The following is a 27,269-nucleotide window of genomic DNA, read 5'->3' as shown; positions in this document are numbered from 1 at the left end:
CCTCATTCCACGCTGGCTCTCTGCTCCTGCTGTATCCAGCACTGGCTCAAGCTGTGGAACAGAGAGAGGGGAGCGAGGTGACTGAGTCTCTAATTCCCAACCCCAGGAAAGCTCATTCTGTCACATTCTGTCTCATTCTAGCCTTCTGAAAGCAAGGTATCAAGTAGATCTAGCGCACACTGCCAGAGTAGTCACGGAAATGGGGAATAAACGAATCCGAAAAGTTTCTAGGCCCTCCTTGGAGTTCAGTGCTTAAGACTTAGCCTTCCAATGCAGGGGGTGTGGGTTGGATCCCAGTCAAGGAACTGAAATCCCACATGCCTCGCAACCAAAACACCAAAACAAAACAGAAGCAATATTGTAACAAATACAATACAGACTTTAAAAATGGTCCACATCAAAAAAATCTTTTGAAAAAAGGGAAAAAAAGAAATGTTTCTAGCAATATGACAGGGTGATTTTGTATCTGTTAAAACTAATTAAAAATGTGGGCTTGGATTTTGTATGCCTGTTCTTTTCTTTTTCTAGAAAATCCTTTTTATTATATTTTACCAAAGAATTTGTGTGTGACAGGAGGTGGGGGGAGAACTTGTTCTTTATCACATGTGGTTTGAACAAGTGCCAAGACAGAGGTGAGAATCAAGAGGCTTCGATTCTAGTTCTCATGGTTGAGCCAAGTCCCCTCTTGGATCCAGGGTTTTCTCAACTATGGAATGGGGTGGAGGGTATTGAGATGATGGCCAAGGGAATCTTACAGGTCTGATATTTCATGAGTCTGTGGCTGGTGAAAAGGATGAGCCATTGAGCCTTCACCTGTAGACTGTGAATAGCAATTCTGGGTTGGCTGAGCTAGAAATGGTGACTCATCGTCCACTTTGGTATTGAAAAATTGATCCTATCCTCACTATCCAGGCCAGAATACTGGAGTGCGTAGCCATTCCCTTCTCCAGGGGATCTTCCCAACCTAGCAATCAAACCCAGGTCTCTCGCATTGCAGGCAGATTCTTTACCAATTGAGCCACCAGGGAAGCCCCCATATACAATTAAATAAACCTTTGGTCACTCGTATTTGGAGTATCTGTACAGGTGTCTGTCTCCCAAATGGACTAGAATTGTGTCTCATTCATCTCCTTATTCCAGCTTCCCAGATCCCAGTTGCTATCAATGCCTGGCACCAACTTTAATATGTAATGAATACCAAATGTTTAATGAATATTTAATGTACCCACGGATAAAAACAAGCTAGTGGGAGCAGTGGTGGTGAACTAATCCAACATACAATGAATTTGATTTCAGAAATATAACATGGTTTTTAAGAGCACATTCGTCTGCCTGTTAGCCTGAACACTAGTCTTTCCAATGTGCATAGTGCTTTTCCATTCATAAAGCATTTGCACATGAATTACCTCACTTAATAATCACAGCAACCCTGCAAGGTAAGTAATTTTATTTTCATTTGAAAATGGCTCAGAGGCTCAGAGAGGTAAAGTAATCTTCCCCGGGTCACCCAGCTCACATATGGGGGACTTAGGCCTTGAAACTTTGACCTTAAAATGTTCCCACATCCCACCTGCTAGTACATCCTGAGAGATTCAAGCTGCCAGAGGAGGAACCAGGCTGCAAGGCTCTGAGGGTTGGTCTCTGGCGAGTGTCTTGCATCACCTATCTCTCTCTGCCCTTTCAACCTTTCCTTACTCACTTTACAGAACTGAGTCCGGGAACACCTGTCCTTTTCAGCGAAGCCGCTGCCCATCTAAAGAAGCTGGAACTGGAAACTGTGAAGCCCGCTGGACCCTGGCCTGCTCTGCACATCAATATAAATAAGGTGCCAAGGACCAGAGCTGGGTGATGCACGTGGACCTGGGGTTCACTCACACCTCTCATTATGACCCCGCCTGCCTCTTAAACTATGTGCCTTTGTCTTGGAGGGATTTCTACTCTAGCGCTCATGACGTTTCTGCTCAGGCATGTCTCTTAGGAGCTGAAATTCACTTCTATTCTTTTGGGGTGGATTACAGCAGCAGGGGCTGCCTCTGGTGCTGAGCCCCTCAGCCGGGAGCTGTCCGTGGTCCTCTCCATCCTTCTAACTGAAGTTCCTCCAGGGAAGCCTCCACATTTACCGCTTTCCGGTTTTACTCCTTGGTATTAATCTGCACGGGCTGCTGTCACAGATTGCCACAGACCAGGTGGCTCAAATAGCAGACATTGATTTCTCACTGATCTGAAGTTTGGGAAGTCCAAGGTCAAGGCGCGGATGATTTGGTTCCCTGGTGAGAGCTCTCTTCCTGGCTGGGAGCCAGTTGCCTTCTCACTGCCGGAAGAGAGGGCTCTTTCTTCCTCTTCTTATAAAGCCATTAATCCCGTCATGAGGGTCCCACCCACGTGATTTTATCTCAGTCTAAGTACTACTTCTCAAAGGCCCCGTGCCCAGATCCCATCACAAGGATTGTTAGGACTGCAACATATAAATTTGGGGAGAACACAGTTCAGTCCATAGCACCCTCTGTCTCTCTCCGACAGCACCTGGCACTTCATAGATATTCAGTGACTGTTTGCTAAAGGAAGGAAGGGAAGGATTCGAGTGGGGAGGGAGGGGCACTTCCCTGGCTGTCCAGTGGTTAGAGCTCCACACTTCCATGGGGCATGGGTTCAATCCCTGGACAGGGAACTAAGATCCCACATGCTGCGTGGTGCAGCCAAAAAATAAAAGGCTGGCTTAAGTATTTTTTTTAAAAATCAAAAAATAAAAAAGTAGGGAGGGAGGTCTTGAGGAAGGGCCTGGGCAAAAACCAAGTTCCCTTTTGGCTAGACCTGTTCTTATATCCAAATGGGCAGCCTTATAAAAACCAAGTTATATCTTAGACCTGCAGAAAGCCAGTGCTGGATTCAATCTATCATTTACTTCAACCTTTTCAACATCTCAGACCCGAGGAAGGGACCTGGCATTCTTGAAGTCAGAGAGTGGCTGAATCCTTGGACCCCTGACTCCCAGTGCAGTGCCCTTTGCAGTCCCACATGCTTCTTCAGTTTCTACCCTAGGGTCGCTCACCTTAGGCTCTAGTGCTATTTCGGCCTGACACTTTGGAGGAGAGGCTGTCCTGTGCGTTGCAGGATGTTTTGCAGCACCCCTGGCCTCTACCCTCTAGGTGCTAGTAGCATCCCCCTATCCTGGCATGACAACCAAAATTGTCTCCAGACATTGCCAAATGTCCCCTGAAGGGGAAAATTGCCCCTGGTTGAGATCCGCTGTTGCTTACACTTTTCAAAATCCTTATAGGAATAGTCTTCTTTACTCATGGATCGTTTTTTCTAACCCCAGTGCCTAGCTTTGCCTCTTTGTAAGAGGGGGTTAACAATTTGGGATTAATTAACAATATCCCTTTAATTATTAATTAAATTATTTTAAAATTATAATTGATAGTTATATTAATTTAATTATACATTAAATTATTAATTACCAACGTCACTTTGCTGACAAAGGTCCATATAGTCAAAGCTATGGTTTTTCCAATAGTCATGTATGGATGTGAGAGTTGGACCATAAAGAAGGCTGAGCACCAAAGAATTGATGCTTTCGAACTATGGTGCTGGAGAAGACTCTTGAGAGTCCCTTGGACTACATAGAGATAAAACTAGTCAATCCTAAAGGAAATCAATCCTGAATATTCACTGGAAGTACTGATGCTGAAGCTCCAATGCTTTGGCCACTGCTGCGAAGAGTCAACTCATTGGGAAAGACCCTGATGCTGGAAAAGATTTAAGGCAGGAGGAGAAGGACGTGACAGGATGAGATGTTTGGATGGCATCTCTGACTCAGACTTGAGTTTGAGCAAACTCTAGGAGATAGGGAAGGACAAAGCCTGATGTGCTGCAGTCCATGGGGTCACTAAGAGTAGGACATGACTTAGCAACTAAACAATAACAAACTGTTAATTAATTATTTGGAAGATCTGGCCTGGAAAGCTCCCATTCCTTACCCAAGTTGATGAACATGGGAACATTATACTTCCTATCTGGGCTGTTCCTCCACCCTAGACATCCCTCTAGTCTACGCTAGACTTCCACAGTTTCTCAGAAGACCCTCCATCCCCTTGCACCCACCACAGTAGGGAAGCCTCAGGTCCCTCTGATCACTCTTGAGCCCCAACTTTAAGATCTTGTTCACCTACTTTTTCTTCAGTACTACCCTCAATGATAGCCAGTTGGAAAAATAATTCTTCCTGCAGGATGGCACTTATATTCATTCAATCAACACATCTTTATTGAGCAGGCTTGTGCTAGCTGTTTGGAGTCAGCCTAATGGATTATGTGCCTGGGATTGGTCTTCTTTCTCTTAGTCTCCAGGTTTTCAACTTTTCTTCTGCACTCCACACAATAAATCATTTTAACAGGGGCTTACCTGGAGCTTGGTAAAATCAAAAATATTTTGCAGGAAAGTATAGCATACAGTAGCAGAGAACTCACAAGTTGTATGTAATTTGTAGTTGCAGTGAATCTTGGTGGGACATTAACAATCGTGGCTTGCTCGGGTTAAGGTGTAGCTGAGGCAGCTGTGAGTTATTGAGCACTTGCCACGCACTTGGGGCTTCCCTGGTGGCTCAGATGGTAAAGAATCTGCCTGCAAGGTGGGAGACCCTGGTTTGATCCCTGGGTCGGGAAGATCCCCAGGAGAAGGGAATGGCTACCCACTCCAGTATTCTGGCCTGAAGAATTCCATGGACAGAGGAGCCTGGTGGGCTACAGTCCATGGGGTTGAAAAGAGTTGGACACGACTGAATGACTAACTTTCACTACTCCCATGCACTCAAGCAATAATGCCCTTCTTTTCTCCTTCATGTGAAGAAATGGATTAGTGAGCATGGAGAAGAGAGTTATGCCAGATAACCATGACTTTGTCCTAACACATAGGCAAGTATATGACTTCACACTATGATTCCTTATCATTAATAAAAACAATCCTTGCAACAGGCATCATAAATTATTATGATACCACACCTGGGAACCAATGGTTCTGATGGCTTTTAAGGTTTTTTTCAGTCTCAAGAATCCTCTGACTCTTCTAAGGTTTGGATATGTTAATGGTGAGAAGACATTCTGATTGCCCATTTCCAAAGGTGCACCCAAAATTGTCACAGACATTTGAATCTCATCAGATTTGAAACATGTAAACAATTTGTATCAGTAGTTGAAAACTGCATCTGATCACTTCTTTATCCCTGAATGACATCCTTAAACAGAAGGGCTATTTACAATGACAATTATATCAAAGCCCAATTATCATTCATCTGTGTGTTTTGAAATCTGAATTTCCGTATTGAATGATACAACCTCTTTTCTCAATTCACACTGAATGTAAAATACAAAATATGGTTACACAAAAGAGAGAAAGCACAACATTCTTGGAGCCATCCTCCTGGCTGGAATTATAGTCTTGCTGTAATTCAGATGTTTACCCCTCACAGAGATGCCTTTTATGCAAACATAAATGCAATGATGATACTCAAGTTTTCCAAAATTTATATTGGTTTTCACCTGAGTCAAGTCATAGAGCTGAACAGTAGCTCCTGCTTGGTCAGATAGAGCAAGAATAAGCCAGCTTGATGGAGAAGGCAATGGCACCCCACTCCAGTACTCTTGCCTGGAAAATCCCATGGACGGAGGAGCCTGGTAGGCTGCAGTCCATGGGGTCGCTAAGAGTTGGACATGACTGAGCAATTTCACTTTCACTTTTCACTTTCATGCATTGGAGAAGGAAATGGCAACCCACTCCAGTGTTCTTGCCTGGAGAATCCCAGGGACGGGGGAGCCTGTTGGGCTGCCATCTATGGGGTCGCACAGAGTTGGATATGACTGAAGTGACTTAGCAGCAGCAAGCCAGCTTGAATTTTATATCCAAAAATCAGTATAGAATTGCTAAATTCAAGGGGGAAATCAATGCTAAATTCTCACTGATTTCTTATTTTAGCAGCATTCTGTTTTCTTTTCAAAGTGAGTCTTTGGTCATTACTGTCAGTATAGCTATATCCCCTTAAGCAATCATCAAAAACCTCGAATGGGCTTTAGGACCAGTTCAATTCTTGTATTCCAGCATATCATTCCAAAAAATTAAATCTAATTAAAAATTAACTCTTCATACACCTGTGAAAACCTCGTGGTTCAGTTTAGTTCAGTTCAGTCGCTCAGTCGTGTCTGACTCTTTGCAACCCCATGAATCGCAGCATGCCAGGCCTCCCTGTCCATCACCAACTCCCGGAGTTCACTCAAACTCATGTCCATCCAGTCGGTGATGCCATCCAACCATCTCATCCTCTGTTGTCCCTTTCTCCTCCTGCCCCCAATCCTTCCCAGCATCAGAATCTTTTCCAATGAGTCAACTCTTCGCATGAGGTGGCTGAAGTATTGGAGTTTCAGCTTCAGCATCAGTCCTCCCAATGAACACCCAGGACTGATCTCCTTTAGGATGGACTGGTTCGATCTCCTTTCAGTCCAAGGGACTCTCAAGAGTCTTCTCCAGTACCACAGTTCAAAAGCATCAATTCTTCGGCACTCAGCTTTCTTCACAGTCCCAACTCTCACATCCATACATGACTACTGGAAAAACCAGAGCCTTGACTAGACGGACCTTTGTCGGCAAAGTAATGTCTCTGCTTTTCAATATGCTATCTAGGTTAGTCATAACTTTCCTTCCAAGGAGTGTCTTTTAATTTCATGGCTGCAGTCACCATCTGCAGTGATTTTGGAGCCCCCCAAAATGAAGTCTGACACTGTTTCCACTGTTTCCCCATCTATTTGCCATGAAGTGATGGGACCAGATGCCATGATCTTCGTTTTCTGAATGTTGAGCTTTAAGCCAGGTTTTTCACTCTCCTCTTTCACTTTCATCAAGAGGCTTTTTAGTTCCTCTTCACTTTCTGCCATAAGGGTGGTTGTCATCAGCATATCTGAGGTTATTGATATTTCTCCTGGCAATCTTGATTCCAGCTTGTGCTTCTTCCAGCCCAGCATTTCTCATGATGTACTCTGCAAAGAAGTTAAATAAGCAGGGTGACAATATACAGCCTTGACGTACTCCTTTTCCTATTTGGAACCAGTCTGTTATTCCCTGTCCAGTTCTAACTGTTGCTTCCTGACCTGCATACAGGTTTCTCAAGAGGCAGGTCAGATGGTCTGGTATTCCCATATCTTTCAGAATTGTCCACAGTTTATTGTGATCCACACAGTCAAAGGCTTTGGCATAGTCAATAAAGCAGAAATAGATGTTTTTCTAGAACTGTCTTGCTTTATCCATGATCCAGCAGATGTTGGCAATTTGATCTCTGGTTCCTCTGCCTTTTCTAAAACCAGCTTGAACATCTGGAAGTTCACGGTTCATGTATTGCTGAAGCCTGGCTTGGAGAATTTTGAGCATTACTTTGCTAGCATGTGAGATGAATGCAATTGTGTGGTATATTCTTTGACATTGCCTTTCTTTAAAAAATGGCAAAAAAAAAAAAAAAAAAGAAAGGTGGTACTAGATTATTGACATCTGAGACACTCTACAGTGAGGCAACAGATACAGATTTCTTATTGAGAATCACCGTTTTCAGCAAGATTATTGTAAAAATACGAACGACCCTTGAACTAACAAGTCACAGAAGATCCCCTGGAGAAGAAAATGATGACCTACTCCAGTGTTCTTGCCTGGGAAATCCCATGCATAGAGGAGCCGCATAGGCTACAGACCATGGGATCACAAAGAGTCAGACACAACTGAGCAACTGAACACACACACACACACACACACACACACACACACACACACACACACACACACACACTACATGTCACAGTATGTGACTCAGAGTTTGAGTCCTGGTTCTGCCACGGGCTCTGGCTGCGTGAATCTGAAAGAGTCTCCTGGACCTTCCCAGTCCTGTGACTCGTGAGCTTCCTACCTCTTCCTCTCCCTGCTTCCCATGAGAAGGAGAGGATGTGCTTGTGACTCCTTGGCAAATAGTAAAAGCACTGGTACAAACATAAGGAGTTGGTGACACACTTGTCTCTGTGTTATTTGCAGTGATGATTCTTGGGGAGGATTAATGTATGTGTTTCTTCAGTTCTTTGTTTACCATTTGTTACATGTATTTTGGTTCATCTCAGGCCGAAGAGAAAAAAGTTCCTGAGAAGACTCTTCAGACTCCACTTTTGCCATCCCCCGTGGCTGATCACGTCAAGTGTAACATTTTGAAGGCCCAGCTGGAGAACGCATCCCGAGTGAGTGCCCAGGTGCGTGCCTGCAAGCCTTTGATTTTCTGTCACGAGGTTTCATCAGTGACGTGTACAAGAGGTGCTCTGGGACTGCTGTGTCAGTCGGGTCCAGCCAGGACATAGGAACCACACCTGTTATGTGAACAGAGCTTTTAATATAAAGAGTTATTAACCAGTGTAGTTATTGGGTTGGCCAAAAGGTTCATTTGGGTTTTTCATAACATCTTAGAGCAAAACCTGAAGGAACATTTTGGCCAAAGCCCAGGAATATTTGGGGAAGTGAAAGGGCCAGCTCTGTACCCCGTGGAGGGTCTGAGGGCCGCTGGCTGCTAAATCTCCTGTTGATCTCCAGTGTGAGCTCAGCCGGCCTGGCTGGCTGAGTGGGTGTCCTTCCATCCACACACTTCTTTGTGGGACTCACTAGATGGAGGAGGACGAGGCTTCTTTCAAAATCATATGATGTGACTCCTCCCAGGTTTGTTACACTGATGTGAGAGGACAGATTCTAAACTCTTTTGAAGGCTCTAAGTGCTATGTGAGCATGGAGCTGCTTATTATTCCTGACCTAAAAATGTGAGGTAGGGAATTAAACTGTGGGTTTGACTTTTCCTACACCATCCTTTTCTCATTCAGTCCTGAGCTGGCACATAGCAGGTATTCAATAAGAGTGTGAATGCAAGCATTGATTGTATTTGAATGATTGAGTGTTAATCCCCAGATGGGGAATGACTCAAGAAAATATTTTTTTGTTGAATAAACGCCGGAAAAAAAACAACTGGTTATTCACTGAGTACTTGATGGTCTACCTCTTTGATACGCCTTCACATTTGTATAATCCTTTGAATGTAGGACACTTGGGAACATTTTTGCGTGCCAAGATATTAAGTTTTGACTAACCTGCCTGTTTTCTTTAGCAGGTTGGAAAAGAGGAATCACCGTTTGTAAATATTAATAAGAAATCCACTCTTCAGGACGCTAATGTAAGGTCTGTTGCTTCTTGTTTGAATGGGGAAACAATAGTACCATCAACATTATTCTCAAAATGTTACTCATGAGGAAATTTGATAATAAAGTAGAAGGCAATGGCACCCCACTTCAGTACTTTTGCTTGGAAAATCCCGTGGACGGAGGAGCCTGGTGGGCTGCAGTCCATGGGGTCGCTGAGAGTTAGACACGACTCAGTGACTTCATTTTCACTTTTCACTTTCATGCATTGGAGAAGGAAATGGCAACCCACTCCAGTGTTCTTGCCTGGAGAATCCCAGGGACGGGGGAGCCTGGTGGGCTGCCGCCTATGGGGTCGCACAGAGTCGGACACGACTGAAGCAACGCAGCAGCAGAGAAGAAAAAGAAAACTGAGAGAATGTGAGCCTGAAGAGAGAGCGAGAAAAAGACTGTCTCAACTTCCTTTATGTCTCAAAAATGCCACTTACTCTGTTTTAATATTTCTACCTGCTGTATTAGCGAGTCACTTTGAGTTGCTTCTCAGGCATGTTGACCTGACCGTGTCAGTTCCCTGTTTAAAGTCAGGGTGGAGTCCTGACTCCTTAACAGAGCAGAGGGAGCCCTTCGTGACCTGGCTTCTGCTCACTGTCTCAGCTCAGTTCAGTACTCGTCCCTTGGTCCATTATCTGAGCCCCTGGAAGTACTAGAGTCACAGATATTCTTTAAAACCTCCAGACCACCACCAACCGGAACCCAGAGAAAAACCTTTCTTTCCTAATCTCATAGAAAGTAGACACTCTTCACCTCTCTGTGAATAACTAGCTATAGATCATGGCAGCCCCATGGACACCTTGGCAGTCTGCTAACACTGGTGGGGTCTCCCTAGGATAACGTTTCCTAAAATGTGTCCAAGGAACACTACCTCAGTATCTTGTTAAAACCAAAAACTACAGTCCTCCTCCAGACATTTCAGATCCTTTGGTGGGAGGTAGGGCCGTTTTGGTGAGGGTAGGGGTGTTGTAGTGGGGAAAGGCCAGAAACAAGAATTTCAAAAAAACACCTGATGTAATCTAGGAAACACTACCCTGGGAAATTCTTATACTTGATGCTAAAAATAAAAATGAATATTTCTCTATGGTATCTTATGATGCCTAGTCCATTTTCTTGGTATACATTTGTCTTACTCCAGAGACAAATACCCAGCTGTCTCTTGGACTTTTTGAAGCCTTAATTCATCTCTTCCAACCCTACTCTGCTGCCCATTTCATCAGTTTTCCTATCTTGGTTAATGTCATTGTGTGTGTGCACGTGTGCACAGTCGCTTCAGTCATGTCCGAGTCTTTGCAACCCTATGGACCGTAGCCATCAGACTCCTCAGTCCATGGGATTCTCCAGGCAAGAATATTGGAGTGGATTTCCATTCCCTCCTCCGGGGGATCTTCCTGACCCAGGGATCGAACCCATATCTCCTGCATCCCCTGCATAGCAGGCAGATTTGTTACCAATGAGCCACCAGGGAAGCCCCAAAGTCATTGTTACCTACCTGTTATTCAGACCTGATGCCTGGGAGTCTTTGACTTTCTCCTATTCATGCCCTCATCTAATTGGTCACCAAGTCCTGCCAATTTGGCTTTCATATTATCTCCCATGTCCATCCCCTCCTTATCATGACCCTCTTCCCAACCTACCCCCAGCCCTCACCATTTCCCATCCTGGATAACCACTACTACCGTTTTCTAAGATGCTCCGTCTGGCCTGTCCTCACCAGCATCCTTTGTTGCTCTAAGGGCCTTTCTAAAATGCAAGTCTGACCACTTGCAAGTCATGCCACTCCCTTGCCCAAAACCTTCAGTGACTGCCTTTGCCTTTATATGAACAACTCAGCTTGAGGCACCTCATGCAGGGGCCCCTGGTTTCCCCTCTAGTCACAAGCCCCTGATCTTCCCCTGGAACTTTACCTTGTTGTTCAGTTGCTAAGTTGTGTCTGACTCTTTGCGACCCCGTGGACTAGCACACCAGGCTTCCCTGTCCCTCACTGTCTCCCGGTGCTTGCTTGGATTCATGTCCATTGAATCAGTGATGCTGACTCTGCCTTACCCATCAGCAGATCTGGGTCTCCACTCTGTCTCCCACCTTGGAAGTCTTCCCTCCATCTGGTTAAGTCTAAACCCCTCCTTGAAGCTTTCCAAACACCACCCATTCCACCCCAGCGGAGTAATGTGCTCCCCTGAGTTCTTCCAGGGACTGCGTTCAGTTGCCTCTGGGGGGCCAGCTTGAGGAAGTCATGAACCTAGAATACATTGACTCTATTTCATGTTTGCTCATTTATGTTTCTTTAGCATTTATTGCCACATACCTATCACCACCAAATTAGGCACTCAGCAGAAGGGAAGATGGAGGCCCAGACGTGTTAACTGACTTACTAGAAGTCTCTTGCTGAGAATCTCAGTTTGTTTTGATGTCCATTGGTCCCAGAAAGTAATTACTGGGGTTTTTTTTTAAGTGAAATCACTCAATCAGAAAAATGTGTCAAAACTTTTCCTTAAAATCACAGTTAGGAGTAAGCCCATTGGTTAATTGCACTGTTTTCTAATATAAAAATGAAACTTAATTTTTAACATTTTAATCTGGACATAGAATTAAAATGTTTTAGAGTGAGTCCTAAAGGTCTCCTGATTATATATTTTTTATATGAACTATTCTATCATTCTTTATCTATTTAGAAAATGTATTCTGTGTTATGTTTAAAATCACATAGATACAAGATTACTTACTTGGAAGTAAAAATAGGCTATCCACAGGTTTCCCTTTACTCGTTTCACTGGCAAAACCTGGTTATGAACAAAAACCTAATATTGGGAAGGGCGTGTTTTGGGCAGAGAAATTTCATGTGATACCCCAATCATGTTCAGTTCCTGCTTGCTGTATTTTCCTCATCATTTTTTTATTTTGGCTTTTCTGTGGCATTTTTAAATAATTATATGTAATAGGTAGAGTGAAGAGGAGGAAAGAAATGGCTATCTTGACTATCAGTGTTAGTAAGGCATAAATTAACTGAGAAAGCAGTCCCTACTGTCAAAACCAGACCATAAACCTCTTTGTTGGTGTTGTTCTGCTCTTCTGATCTCTCTCTAGAAGTCCTATCCCTATACGTGTGGAAACTACGCAACCAGCTATGGAAAAGCCGGAGATCAAGCCTCCCCGAGTGCGGAAGTTAACAAGACAGTACAGCTTGTGAGTTCCATGCTGCAAGTTTTTCGATTATAACAACAAAGGCGATGCCAAATGTCCAGTTGTAAATGCTTCTTAGCCCTTCACACCCCTCCCAAAGGACCACCTCAAAAATACAGTCTATTTTCCGATGTAAGTCATAATGGCGCTGGATCTTTGTCCCTGAAAACATGACATGGGTGCCATAGGCATTCTTTATTGACTGCTTTAGAACAAATTACTACAAGCTTTAGTGGCTTAACACAGTCTGCAGTTATTTTCTCACAGTGTCTGTGGGTTGGGGTCCAGACATGGCTTAGCTGAGTCTTCTGGGTCAGAGTGTCTGTTAAGGCTGCCCTCAAGATATTGGCAAGGGCTGCAGCCTCATCTGAATGCTCGCTCATACAGTGTGGGGCAGAACTCAGTTCCTTGAGGACTGTTGGACTGAGGACATCATTCCTTGCTGGCTTTTGACTGGAGGTTGCCTTTAGTTCCTAGACATGTAGACCTCTTCCACTTTCTCTGAGAAAATACACAAGAAGAGCCAGAAAGACTTCTAGAAAGGCAGCATCACAGCCTTTTATAACCTAATCTCAGACATGACATTTCATCCCTTTTGCCCTACTCTCTTCATTAGAAGCAAGTCACCAGATCCAGCCCACACTTCAAGGGAGGAGCTTCCTCAGGGGCGCAGACGGCAGAGGAGGAACATGGGGAGTATGTCGAATGCTGGCTCCGTTGTGTCTTAGTGAAGTGGTGGCACTGTCTGTCAAAAGAGCCAAAGCTGATCCCTGAGCAATAGGAAGAGCCCTATTCCTGTAGGAATTTCCCGGTGGCTCAGTGGTAAAGAGTCCACCTGCCAATGAAGGAGACGTGTTCAATCCCTGGTCCGAGAAGAGCCTTGGAGAGGGAAATGGCAACCTACTCCAGTATCCTTGCCTGGAGAATCCTATGGAGCCTGGCATACTATAGTCCATAGAGTCGCAAAGAGTCAGACATGACTTAGTAACTGAACAACAACAACAAATTTGTGTAGGAAGAACCACATTCCTGTAGAAGAAGCCCATATTCCTGTAGGAAGAACCACATTCCTGTAGAAGAATCCCATATTCCTGTGGGTGAAGCCATATTCCTGTGGAAGGATCCATATTTCTGTAGGAGGAGCCGTATTTCTGTAGGAGGAGCCATATTTCAAAGTGTGCCAGACCCAGCAGGACCTGTCCAGTTCTGTTGAACTTAACACAAGTTTCCTAACTCCCTTGCACACAGGGACATTCTAGGCACTGTGAGGGAAGAACACGGTGACTTTGAGAATTCCCATGCGAGGACTTAAATTTATGAGAAGGAAAGACAGATTGTAAATAATTTTAATCCAAAGAGGGCAGGTAAATGCTGCAGTTAAATGTGGTGGCACATTAGTAAAATCACAATGGTTGTTCCCATTTCTTGACCTCATCTATGGCCCAGGTATCATGTCTGGATATATAATTGGTCAGAGAGGTGCAAGGGGATCTTTAGGTGCAGTGCAAAGCATGGGGCTCTGGAGTTAGAAAGGCTTCTTGTTTACTGTCATAAACTCTTGGGAAAATTACTCTTTGAATCTCTCTGTAATCTGTAAAATGGACAGAGATTTTGTGAGGGTAAACATCAGATAACGTGGGTAAGCCCTCGCAAGGGACCTGGCTGAAAGATGAGTTAGTTCCTGTTGCTTTCTTATTATGCACCTGAAGCCTCTGAAAAGGTCAAGTGTAGGAGGTCCCAAGACTACAATGTAAAGGACAAGGAGCAAACTGCAGCTGCAGTTCTCTAGCCGTCAGCTCTGGCCTGCCACTTGCACCTTGTAAAAAGGAGAAGCGGGGCTATTTCAGGACAGACACATTCCACCTCACTAGCCTTAGTAGAAACTTCTGGACTGTATAGCAGCTGTATTTCCTAGGAAAGTCAACATGAGAAAGCTTCAGATGATTAACATTCCTAATGATCTCTAGGGGACAGATTAACCAATGAAAAATCTGCTTCCCAGAGGATAAAGCTGGCAAGATTAGCCTTTCATTTTACATTTCGAAATTCAAAATGTTATTATCACCCATTCAGGATATGTAATCATGTTGGAAACAATGACTATTACATAGCCTGGAAGGAAAGAAAATTTAACTAATTCACCAAATTGCCTCTTTTAAGGAAACCCTTTTTGAACCTCTGATTTCTTGTGTATTTCATAAGATACCCCAAAGTATTCTGGTTTGAAAATCAAAGAATGGCACCGTTTTCCCCATTAGTAGTAAATAGCAAAATTAACAGATGGGATGTTCCCAGTTTTGCATTTTCATCCCATAAATAGTTCTTGTATAGTCAACACTAGTTACCACTACTTTACTCATCTCTTCCACTCACAGATATTGATGAAGTTAATAAACACATGGTTAAGGGATGTAGATTGGAAAAATTAAGATTTCTCATTCCCTGAAAAATAATTCTGCATCATTATTTTTGACATGTGGGGAGGTGTGTGCCTTTTTTAGTGGTTACAGTATTCCTAGTTCCTAGGTCAGAATTATATGTGTTTGTTTGGGTTTTAGGCTACTTCATCAAAGCATCATGATATTTAGGTTCTCTGAACAGGTTTTCAAACTGCCACTTTCTAGGATATAAACAAAAATCTCAGCTGTGTTCTTTTCTCGAAATACGACATAGGGAGGAAAAGTGTGACTGCTGTGTTTAGAGTGAAGGAATTAAACTCTGCAAAGAGTTTAAGGCAGATAAAAGTGTATCTTTATATCGAGATCAGCTGGTATGTTTAGAAAATGATGATCTGCTTAGTTTTCCCCCATAAATTGAACTTTACTATTCGTTTAGATATAGTGTAGGGATTTTCCTGACTCTCCAGTGGTTTAGATTTTGCCTTTCTATGCAGGGGGTGTGGATTCGATCCCTAGTAGGGAAGCTAAGATCTCACATGCCTGGCAGCCAGAAAACCAAACATGAAATAGAAGCAATATTGTAACAAATTCAAAAAAGACTTTAAAAATGATCGACATTAAAAAAAAAAATCTTTTTTAAAAAAGGTGAAAGTAAACATAGTGTAAAAATCTGAAACTATTCAGGCAAGACAAAATAATCCAAAGAGAAAATAAACTAATCCCCTAAAATTATACCATCAAAAATAACCAATGTTCACCTTTATGACTAATACTCTAGACATTTTTCTATGCCTTTCTTTAAAACAGAAAGGAATCATTTCAAAGAAAAGAATCATACCATATGTAAAACTTTACTTACTAAAATGTTTCATGAATTGACTTTAGATACCATGTGTTCATCATACATCACATTGATAACATAAGCTATCTGGCATGGCCCAAGACCTTAGGTATGCTAAGCCACTTATTCAGCAGGATATCCCAAGGGTCCAGGGGTTCTCTCAGGAGCTTGTCAATGACCAGTGTTTCCTTTGGAATGTACAGGGTTCAGGCAACTGGGTCTCGCTGGTTTAGCACTTTCCTGCACAGGCGGGAATCTGGTTGGCAGCAGGCAATAGGGAACCTGTCCTAATTTCTGTAAGTTTGAGAAAATACTGTCCATGCCAAGAGTAGACGATTGATGGTGCTTCTCTTTGCCAGGATGATCAGATCAGAAAGGCTTCCAGCCTTGGCATACTTTGTGAGAAGTCAAGCCTTCCCCATAAATTGAGGCTCTGGAGATGAGCCCCGGGTGCCAGCCCAGACTTCTCCTCCCTCATGGTGACTTCCTGTCCAGTGTCCTTTCCATCATGGGTCATCCCGTTTGATCAGAGAGGGTCTAAAATCAGAAATACTTGGCCCCAAGACAATTGTGCCCAACTCCTCCTTTATAACCAGTTTATCACCAAAGGGACAGTTCCTATTAGACCATAAGAGGAGTCTTTCATTCAAAACAGTAGGTTTCTACAGCTCTTATATTTACCCTTCTATGGGAGGCTACTCGGAATAACATCCCTTGGTTTGGTGGTTCTCAAAATATTAAACATAGAACTACTATACAACTCACCAATTCCCCTCCGAGGTAGAATTCCAGTCCAAAAGAGTTGAAAGCAGAGATTCAAACAGATGTTTGCACACCACGTTCATAACAATAGCTAAATGGCAGAAACAACCCAAGTATCCATCAACGGATGAAGGGATAAACAAAATATAATCTATCTATACAATGGAATATTATTCAACCATAAAAAGGAATGAAACTTTGACTTATGCTACAACATGGATAGATCTTGAAAACATTATAGTAAAAAAAAATAACCCAGATACAGAAAAGTATTTACTATATAATTTCATTTATATGAGGTACCTAGAGTAGTCACATTCATTCAGACAGAAAACCATGTTGAGGAGAGGTGTAAAATTTCCCCTTTTCCCTTTCTGAGTTCTTGTGGCCAGACTAATAATAAAATAAGACAGGTTATTAGGAGAACAGGAAACAAGTTTTAATTCATGCACATGGATATCTCATAGAAATAGCACCTAAGAAGTGGCCAAAGCAGGCAGCTTTTGTACTTTTTAGACAAAGAAATAAAAAATTTGTAAGCAATTGACAGGTATTGAGTGCTCAATTAGTGAAGAATATAAACAGTTTGGACTTGGGGAAGTAACTTAAAGAAGTAGCAGGGTTTGTTTATATAGACTTCTTGGCCTAAATTCCCTATCTCTGTGATAATGGGGTCTTTCTGCCTAGGAAATGGCAACGCACTCCAGTACTCTTGCCTGGAAAATACCATGGACGAAGGAGCATAGTAAGCTATAGTTCATGGGGTCGCAAGGAGTCGGACACGACTGAGCAACTTCGCTTTTTTTTCTGCCTACTATAGGGAGTACACCTTTCACATGAGAGATTTATATCCTGCTTTCAGGGAGACCGAGAGAAGGGTCAGAGTGCTGGTGGCCATTTCTTATGTAAATTAATTCAAAATAATCAATATGACAGACTTTTATACCACATAACAAGCTGAAAGGAGAAAGTCTGTCAGAAATTAAGGAACAACTTTTTGTAATACTTTACGTTATAATTTGACATTATGAAGAGAAGAAGAAAACTTGAGACCCTCAGCAGAATTTCAATATTCTCTTGGAAGCCAGTACGAACTATATATATACATTTTTCAACCACTCATGAAATCTTTATTTTCAATTTTCTGCTTATTCCCTTGTCCTCTCCCTAATCATTTTATCACGTGCATCCTAAGATCATTGCTCTTCCACTTCCCATTTTCCAGACTGTACTTGTAAGCACTCTTTGAAGGGGAAAAGAAGCACAAAAATGCAAATATTTCTCGTACAAAACCCTTGACGTCATACTGAAATCCTCACGTTGAAATTTATGTACCTCGGTACCAGTAAGTTTTCTTATCCCCCACATAACTGCTATTTTGAAAAGAAACACTGAACACACAAGGCAGGGAGTACAAACTATATTGATAAATATTTCTTTCTGATTTAAATGCCAAAAGTCATTACTCTTTCTGACTAAATGCCAAAGGACAAAATTACCCTAAATTGTTTCTAAAATGCAAATTTTCATAACTAGGATATTATATCTCATAGTGAATACATATTTTATTTAATGGTAAAAATATCCCTTATCTGATTAATTAAAAAATCCTGTGGACATTTCCAGAAATAAATTTTCAGTGATGGTGGTAATTCAATCTTTCCTTCAGGGTCTTCAAAAAATGCTATGTAAAAAATGTATTAAGTTTTTTCTCCATATAGTTTTATTAAAATTAAAAACTCTATCCTAATAAAAAAATCAATATGCTACTGTGGCATATTTGGGGGTGGCCCACTCTGAGCCCCAAGAGCAGAACAGACATTATCCAGGACTACAGGGAGGGGACCATGGGGAGATATTGTCTGACGAGTACAGAGTTGCTGTTGGGATGATAGAAAAGTCTAGGGTATAAATAAAGTAATTGTTATCCAACATTGTGAATGTCTAAGCCACTGAATTATATGCTTACAAATGGATAAAATGATAATTATTATGTTATATTTTTATATTAAAATTTGTTTTTCATCCCTTGGCAAGTGACAGAAAATCCAGCCCAAATTTGCTTTGGCTAAAGGTCGATATATTGGCTCCCGTAAGCTGGACATCTGGTAGACATCTGGGGAGAACCCCGACCCCCAGCCTAGCTGTCCCAGCCCTCCCCACCTACCTCCACTCCCCACGGCCTGTTTATTATTGTAATGAGCAGAGCTTCATGTGCTTTTAGTAACCGCAGTGATGAAGACGACCTCCCTCCAGACCTGGCCGAGGCAGTGGGAGCGACCACAACTGCACCCGCAGCTACCACCACCGCCACCACCACACAAGCCTCAGTGCCACTGCTGTCCCCCAAAGTCCACAAGATCAGCTCGCCTCAGGGCTCAGAAGGCAAGGGCCAGCTGTCCCCAGGGGCCAAGGTACGGGAGAGGCCCTGAGGAGGAGCTCTTCTTGCTGCAGTGTCTGCGTAAATTCAGTGTGTGGCATCTGTGTGCGTTTGAGCTTTGTGTCATCAACTCTGGGTGCTCCTAAAACAACAGTAACAACCACGTGTTTTTTTTTTAATATAATCTGTCCCTGAAAGATAACCATGTATGAGAGACAAATAGTATCATATAAAAGTATGTGTTCTGTACTTAAAGGGAAATTTAAGAGATTTCTGAGGGCAGTTTTGGTTTTAAAATATCATCCCTACGAACACTATTACTCCACTGTGAAGATAGAAAGTGAGAAATGGCTTTTTACCCACCAAAATGGAAAATCTGAAGAAGAAAAAACCTAGAAGTATCCCCATCTCGTTCCTTATGGGAGATAGCCTGTGTTGATAGTTTGAAATTGGTCAATATTCTATCTGTCGGCTTGAAATTTCAGGAAATTGCCAGTGGTGTGAATGGGCTGACAAAGGTCTTACACAAGACATTTCTCTTGGTTTTCTTTGAGTGATGCTTGGTTGCAGTCACTCTTCAGTGATTGGTCTTGCTCTCCAAGCAAATGCTGGGTCAAATGTTGCTTGGTCCCTGGACCCCACTGAGGAATGCTGTGTGCATGAGGCAGGGGCCCCTCAAGGCAAGACCAGAGCCATAGAGTCTATTCTCAGTTGCTCCTTTCAAATACCTATGGCTGCTTTAAATGAGCAGTCACTCCATGGACCCTGTTTCCCTGAGCCTCAGTTTCTTCTTCCCAAAAATGGGAGTAAAATCTACTACCCTGCTCAACCCATGAGTCCAGTGGAGATTAAAGTGCTTGTGCAAACAGGATGCCTGAGGCTTCTGCGGCTCCAGGGAGCACGATTCCCAGTAACATCAGAGTAACAACAGTCTAGGCACATCCCGCATGCCTCGGGCAGTCTTTCAGGGTCTCCGTTCCTAGGGGTCTCTGGGAATATCTCCATGTTCCTCAACAGAATCCTGGCTGGACCCCCTCAGCCTATAACTGGCCCAGACTGAGGCTCCCTGCTTTTCTGTAGATCACCTCCTGGGAACTGAAGTCGGGTTCCCCTCCACTATGCCAAGTCCCAGCACTGCTTTGTCCCAAGTGCGGACACAGGGTCCTCTCTACGGTCCCAGGCCGTAGGTAAAACCACGCAAAACAGAAGGGAACTGGGTTGGAGGTGCAATCAGCATCCTGTCAGAGGCCACAGGGCTCCCTCTCCTGGCCAGCTCTCTCCTTAGGGCTCTGCTTGCACCAAGTTAATGAGATTTGAGACTTATTTTTTCCCATATAGAGCTTCAAGGCCCCCATGCTGCTGAGACTCCAGGGCAAGACAGAAAAAATTTTTCCAAAAAATGAAAGATCCCACCCTCCCGCCAGAAAGCTTTTCTTCACTATTGTGCAGATGAGTTTAGCTTCTTGAGGTCTTGGCCCCCTGGATCCAAGATGGGGTCTTTTCTTTCTCTTTATATATTCAAAGGACTCTTTGAAGTATTTTTCCCCCAAAGGCCAGTCAAAGAGCACTCAGAGCATTTAAGAAAAATTGTTTGCAGCTTCAAAAAAGACAGTCCCCCTCCCTATAACCTGTTTCTACCCATGAAGATGTCAGAAAAACTGGGGTTTGGTCTCAATATTTTGTACCCTGCTGAGCAAGAGAACCGTGAAGTAGGGGTTGGTGTAATAATGAGTTCAGTGCTAGCAAGTGAGGGGAGGAGAGAGGTAGGGAACACCTGTATTTTCTGATGAAATTCCATGGTCAGTCGAGAGCCAGCACTCACTGGGATATTTCTGTTTTCCGATTGTTTTTATTTTTTAATTGGAGGATCATTGCTTTACAATGTTGTGTTGATTTCTGCTGTATAACAACGTGAATCAGCTATATGTATACGTACACCCCCTCTCTCGTGCGCCTCCCTCCCACCCCTAACTGGGATGTTTTTGTCTGCCTCTGTAGAGCCCCTCTAACCGCGGAGGTGCCTTTACCTTGGAGCCGGGGGATCTCCTGATGGATTTCACGGAAGCCACTCCTCTGGTAAACTTTCCGTTTTGCTAAAACCAGAAAAGCCGCAGACCGTAGACATGTCTTGGCAGTGGGACGGATGGACGGAGGTGGGCATCACCGAGGGGAAGGCTCTCCCTCTTGTCCTGCTCACAGCCTGGAGGCTCAGGGTCAGCTTTCTTCCAGGGTTCAGGCGTCAGGAGTCCCTCCACCTCCCAGAGCCCCTAAGGGAGGTCGGTATCCCCTTTCCTCTGAGGGTGGCAACAGGAGCCCCACCCCACCTGTCTGCTGATCCTTGAACATCGTAGGGCTCCTCCACGCCTGAGGCTCGGGTTCTCAGCTTCCTGGGCTGCGCCCCGCATGCCTGCCATGGGGCATCTCTTGCTGTCTCTTCCAACAACATGCTCTGGCCTAAAGCACCAGCTCAAGGCCTCACCTTGGCTTTCCAGGCCCCTTGTGCCTCCCTACCATTCTATATCCTCTGCAGACAGGTCTCTCCTTAGGGATGGGATTCCTGCAGGAGGGAAAGCCACTTGGGGGAGGGAGCACTGTACCAGGAGTCATGCAGATGAGAGCTAGTTCCAGTCTCTGCTCCTCACCTTAAGATCCTGGCCACTGGATAACTGCTGCCCCATCTTCTGTCCAATAAGGATGTCATTGTTTGCCCTGCTTGCCTAAGAGTATGATGAGGATCACACAAGAGAGAGCCCCACATAGAAAGCAACATAAATGTGTATAAGATATTGTTAATATCACTAGATGACACAGGCAAGATTGAATATAACTTCGGCTGAGCTTAGCCTGATACCCAAGGGTACTGGAGCATAAATCATGGTTGGCAAATTTGGCCTGTGAGTTAAAATATGAGCCAAGTGAAAAACTGTCTCCCGAGAACTGATCTGTGTGTCTGGCTGTGTGCGAGGCTCTGGGAGCGGATAGGGCAGCTGAAGGCTGGAGGGGCTCTGGTTGATAAAGAGTCAGAAACCGTAGGAGAGCCATGTGCAAAATGCTTGGGGAGAAGCCAGGTGGCACGTCATTCAGAACAGGCTAGTTGGATGAGGGTGCCCTGGATGGGAAGGTTTTCTGGGCAGGTTTCAAGAGGGGACATATGAGGCCAAATGCTGCGCAGGCTTTAGGAATGATCACTGTTCCTGCCTTGGCTGGCACAAGGAAATCACTGGTGATTTCTGCAACTGTGCATCTCATCTGGTGAGCTGGTACTGTCTGAGAGCTTTGAGTCAGCTCCTTCGGATAACGAGCTGAGAACTGACCAAGGGTGATGCCCAGCTCAGGAACCTGCAGAGTTACTTCCTTCCCATGTTCAAGAACATGGAGCTGGTAATTCATGCCCTTCTTGTTAGACAGATTGCCAAGATAGGGTAACCTCCAACAGGGAGCTTACTCCCTGTCCCCAGGACACTCTGCCTATGTCTCTGGGCAGCTCTGACAGAGCTCTGAAATAGGATCCAGGTGCTGCACTGCCCAGCCGTGGGACGAGACACAGCTACTCACTTCACAGCTGGCATCGGCAGGGAGTATCTGTTCTCAAGATGAAGCATCTTTGTCTTGTTTGTGCAAATTTGAGGCACAGGTACATGTTCACAAAGCACATACACACGCTAGGTGTGCTGGAGGGCTGGTATTTCTGGTTTTACTTCAGTTCAGAGTCCTATCTCTGAGAGTGATAAAGGGTCCTAGAGAGGAAGAGGGGCTCCCACTGCCTGCTTCTACCTTAGTCTGGTCCTCTTACTTCCATCTCCTCCATCTGTTCCTCCCACCATCCCAGAAATAGGAACTGGAGCCCTCTCTGCCCTGTTGCTGGGGTGATGGAGAGGCATGGCATCTGTATCTCCTAGGATAGCCAAGGAAAGACTAGACTTGGGTTCTAAGACTGGACAAACCTCCTAAAGCCACATCACTACCCTGGCTCCTTGGGCTAGAGCTGGAAGGACAGGGAGCTGGTGAGAGAGGAGCGGGACAGATTTTCTGAACTTCATTCAACCAAGACAATGTTGGAGCTAGTTTAACCCTTATGACTTTTGACCCTTATGATCCAGTCTCTGCATAGAATGAAGTATGGTCCAAACAGCCGTGAAAAAAAAAAAATTTCAATCTTTAACTGGCATCTCTCAAAATAATGAAAGAAGATTAAATGAACACCTCCCAGTAACACTTCTCAAATCTCTTTTTGCTTCTTTCTTACTTCTCTTGTACTGTGCACTGCTCTAAGGACTTGCAGCCTCAAACTTGCCACAGATACATGCTTTCCAGCTTTCCCCCCTCATTTTCCCAAATCTTCTCTTCTCTAATCTCCAGCTCTTTGGTTGTGTGGCTCAGTTTAGCCATCCAGGTCCTGCAGCCTCTGCAGCTTTATTGTCTGCCCATTCCTGGAATCTGCATCGCAGACTCTTTGCAATCAGATAAGAGTTTCTGCCTGGGAGGGAAGCATGGGGGCGTGGGGATGGGAAGGGAAGAAGGCATGTGAGTACAGACAGCACCCACTCTCCATCTGGCATTCTCATCTGCTGTGCACGGGGGTGTGGGTGTTGGTCGAGTGAGGGGAGGCGGAGGGAGGGCATATGGACACACGAGTCGTGTTGACCTTGGGTTGCATCATCCTATCTACTCCAGGTCAGTCACACTAGCTTCCCTCCCTAGGTAACAAAGACCATTAACACCCACACCTCCTGCCTCTCTGATGCTTTCTCTTGGGGTCTTGTCCCTCCCTGATCTCCGTACTTCAGGTCCACTCACCCAACTGCAGAGCCAGTCAGGATCCGAGTCCCCTCTGGGTCAGGGAACATCAATCAGGGGTTCATGGGTCAGGGAGGAGATGGTTCAGCCAAAGGAAGGCTGTGTAGGGCCCAGAACGGGCCCTGGGTTGGGGATCAGAAGGGTTGGTTTTCCATTTGTCTCAATAACTTAGTTTTTATTCTGACCCTCATTCTAGCAGGAGGGCTAAAGCTTAATCTCAGGTCAAACTGGGTGCCTCTTCCAGTCTCCCTGGGGTTGTGTCCATGTTCATCAGGGCACAGGGGAAGTGAGGGAAGTCTCTTTAGTTTGTGAAGTCACCTGTTGGCTGGTGCATCTGGGACACCCTCTGCTTTGTTCATACCCCATTGTATGATGGAGATCACAGAGCTTCTGGGATGTGGACCTCTCTGCTAGGGCGCAGGTCCCCTCTGCTCTTTTATTTTATTTTTTGAGGAGGAGTCTTACAGGTACATTTATTCATGCCTGAGGGCAGTGGCATTGCTGCAAGTCACCACAATGTCCCATAACACAGTCAGACAGACATCTCGTCCAAGGAAAGCTGGTTAGTGATAACCATGAGCAGGTGTAGGACTGGAAGCTTCCAAGGCTTCACTTCTTTTATCAACACTCCTGATTTTATAAACGATTAAGCCCACCAATCCCATTCCTACCCACATCTGGTAAACTTGGGTATAGTAGGTCTTCATGGGGATCCAAACATTCTTAATAAGGCTTTGAAGCATCTTGGCGCAGGACCAGCGGCTCAGGCAGCGCCAACTCAAAATCCATCAGAAAGGTCACTCCCCTCTGCTCTTTCATCCTTGTCCCCCAGCCTCCATTAGGAAATGAGGGGGCACAGAGCCCCTTTGCTCAGCACTTACTCATGTCTACCCCTCTTCCCTTCCCCTGTGAATTTTCTCACCTATCCTCAAGCTGGCAATCTCTTTTGAAAGCTTACACATTTTAATCATCATTTATCTATGCCTAAACCTTTCTATTCCCCCAAAAGGTCAGATTTTGAAACTCAGAAGCCACTCAGAACCTAGCTGTGTGAGTGTAGAAAAGACCCTAGGAGGGAAAGAAATACCAGGAGAAAATATAAATGGTATTTCAGAGTAGTATCCTATTACACGTGTTATCTTATTTCCTGTTCATTTACTACGAGTCAGAAGTGTGGGAACCTCAAGGATGTTCTTTTGTTTAAATCTACTCAGATGCATTTAAAAATCTGAGTTCTAAATCTCCATTTAGAGAGGTCAGAGATGTTTGTGGAATGGACCAACATTTCTTTACCAGTAAATCCGATGCTAGGCAAATAGGTCATCCATTATAATCTTCACTTCAGACTCTGGTGGCCAATACACATTTTGGCCTCAAGGCAGAATGTCCCTGTTTCCTGGTGATTTGTGCCTTAGATAGCGTCCTGTGGAGCATGGGATTTGTCCTGAGGACCAGAAGGGGAGATTTTAAGTAGGCTGGTAAAGCTTAACTGCAGGTGACTAATGTGGATGCCCCTGTTTCTGAAAAATGGACTTAGAAACAATAGCCGAGAGGGTCTCGACCCATGGACTTAGGCTTTGCAAATGTCATTTCTGCCTCTCCCACGTCTGAATAATAAAGCAAGGCTGTGTTGAAGGCCATTGGGAATATGGCTGTAAAAGCCCCTTGGAGATTTTCTAGGACTGCACTATCTATGGATGGCGTTAGATCCATCTGGAGATGAAAAAGAAGGCTGCAACGTTCTTGATAATTTTTCAGTTAGACTTTCCCAGAGGCTGTCCTTGATCCATCATGGCAGGATCATAGCAATGACTTAAGAAAATGCTCATGTATTTGTTCTCTGGAGTGAATGGTTCTTTCCTAAGACTCACACTAACCCTGTCAGTGACTCTCCTAACATCAGAGCTTTCTCTCCTCACCATCCTCATCCTCACTAGTACAAGCTGTCGGATCTCTGCTGGGTGCATGGCACTGTTTAGCGCTGGGGCTGGGTAACAGGGACATGGGAACCCACTCCAGGACTCTTGCTTGGGAAATCCCACGGACAGAGGGGCCTGGTGGGCCACAGTCCGTGGGGTCCCAAAAAGAGTCAGACACAACTCAGCAACTAAACAACAACAACAAAACCGGGGAACCCAGGATCCCAAGTGACATGGCGTTTTCTCACAATGCTTGGTACCTTCCAGCTAAGCAGCAAGTCTCCCCTTCCCCCGAGTGCCTAGACGAGACGCCAAGGCCTGGGGCCGTAGATGTGGGAGGGGGATCATGGCCAGCACGTCTTCTGAGCACAGATAAAGAGCCGTGACAGATGCAGTCTTGAACTCTGTATTTCTCCTCACTGATGTACCTCTTTCTTGGAGCTCTCTACTCACCTATCCACCGTAATGTGGATCCTTATTTAGCAGAGTGTAGGAGGCCACTGGGCATGGGAGGCCGACGCTTTCAAGCGCGTGGCCATTGCTCATTTTGCCCCCAAGGCCGTCTTCATTGATTCCTCTGAGCTCTTTCTGACTTGGCCTGGGCAATGCTTTAGCATCCTCAACAGCATACTGGTCCTGTGCGGTTGGCGCAGGAGATGGCCCTCACCTGCCAGTCCTGGCAAGAGAGTTTTGATGGGTCCTTCTGCCCAGACAGTGGAGCAGACTGAGGAGGGCTGGGGAGGAGGAGAGAAGGCGGAGAGAAGAGGGAAGCGGGAGGGACCAGAAGTCAGGTGGCCAGAGGCTGGAAGGAGGCTGTGGGTGAGGCTGGCTGGAGAGCAGACTGGAGTTGACAAATCCATCTTGCACTGTGCTGTCTTTCTCTCCTCCCCCTCCCTTATCTCCTCCCCCCCTCTCTCACCACCTCGTCCTCCCCTTCTCTCCTCTCCTCTCCTCGTGAGCAGGCAGAGCCCACCAGCGCCCCCCACTGTGCCCACTCTCGCTGTTCTCCTCCACTCTCTCTCCCCATGAAGGAAGAGACCACTGGAGTTTGCATGCACCCTCCAATCAAAACGAGGCTGGTAGGTACCCTGGCAGGGAGAGGGGCCTGGCCAGGAGAGGTGAGGCAGGCAGGAGCACCAGGCGGCAGCCCCAGGGGTGTGCATGAGCACCGGACCCCGGAGGAGCCCGGGCCGCAGGGGCTGTCACTCCAGGATGGATGCAGAGTTTGGAGTCCAACCAGCCCTGGTCAAACTGGGACTCACAACTGTGGTCCCACCCCTTTCTCTGTAGGTCTCAAGAACTGTGAAGAGTTCGTTTTCCTAGAGCCATGATGTGCATAGATGCTTTCTGCAGAGAGAACACTCGTAGTTGCATTTCTGTTGCAAACAAAAGCTTTTAACTTGTCTTTTCCTGCTGTTTATCAAGATGATGATATGAGAATTATGTAATGACTTGAAAGGAATCTCCTGTAATCCCAACCTGGCACAACTTTTTTTTTTCATTTTTGCATGTTTCCGTCTAATATTTATTTATATTCACTCACAGTTTTACATAGTTAAATCATAGCATCACCTACTATTTGCCTCTTTTTGCTTAATGTTGTATTGCTTCTAGCTTGCTCTTGGTACCACATTCTATGTATTCCATCAAGTGAATGGTCCATCATCTACCTAACAAACTGTTTCCTGCAGGATGTGTGCTTTGTTTCCAGTTTGTCACTGTTCCAGGGAACACATATAACTTGTGCA

At 44.7% G+C, this 27,269-nt stretch overlaps 1 protein-coding gene across 2 annotated transcripts in view; it reads left to right on the top strand.

Moving 5' to 3' along the window:
• Nucleotides 1-27,269, top strand: part of EPB41L4B (erythrocyte membrane protein band 4.1 like 4B) — a 139,510-nt gene that overhangs the window by 99,067 nt on the left and 13,174 nt on the right. Inside the window, exons 17-23 of one of the 2 annotated variants that reach the window (XM_068973877.1) lie at nucleotides 1,707-1,825; nucleotides 8,140-8,265; nucleotides 9,165-9,232; nucleotides 12,328-12,426; nucleotides 18,659-18,839; nucleotides 20,804-20,881; nucleotides 26,484-26,600. In XM_068973877.1, the coding sequence (XP_068829978.1) occupies nucleotides 1,707-1,825; nucleotides 8,140-8,265; nucleotides 9,165-9,232; nucleotides 12,328-12,426; nucleotides 18,659-18,839; nucleotides 20,804-20,881; nucleotides 26,484-26,600 (788 nt within the window). Of the gene's footprint in view, nucleotides 1-1,706; nucleotides 1,826-8,139; nucleotides 8,266-9,164; nucleotides 9,233-12,327; nucleotides 12,427-18,649; nucleotides 18,840-20,803; nucleotides 20,882-26,483; nucleotides 26,601-27,269 lie in introns of both variants that reach the window. The other variant, XM_068973878.1, reaches the window with a different exon arrangement.

This window comes from Capricornis sumatraensis, chromosome 6 (genome assembly GCF_032405125.1).
Source record: "Capricornis sumatraensis isolate serow.1 chromosome 6, serow.2, whole genome shotgun sequence".
NCBI classification, from domain to species: Eukaryota; Metazoa; Chordata; class Mammalia; order Artiodactyla; family Bovidae; genus Capricornis; species Capricornis sumatraensis.
The sequence above is the reverse complement of the archived record's forward strand: the minus strand, read 5'-3'. Positions and strand labels throughout refer to the sequence as shown.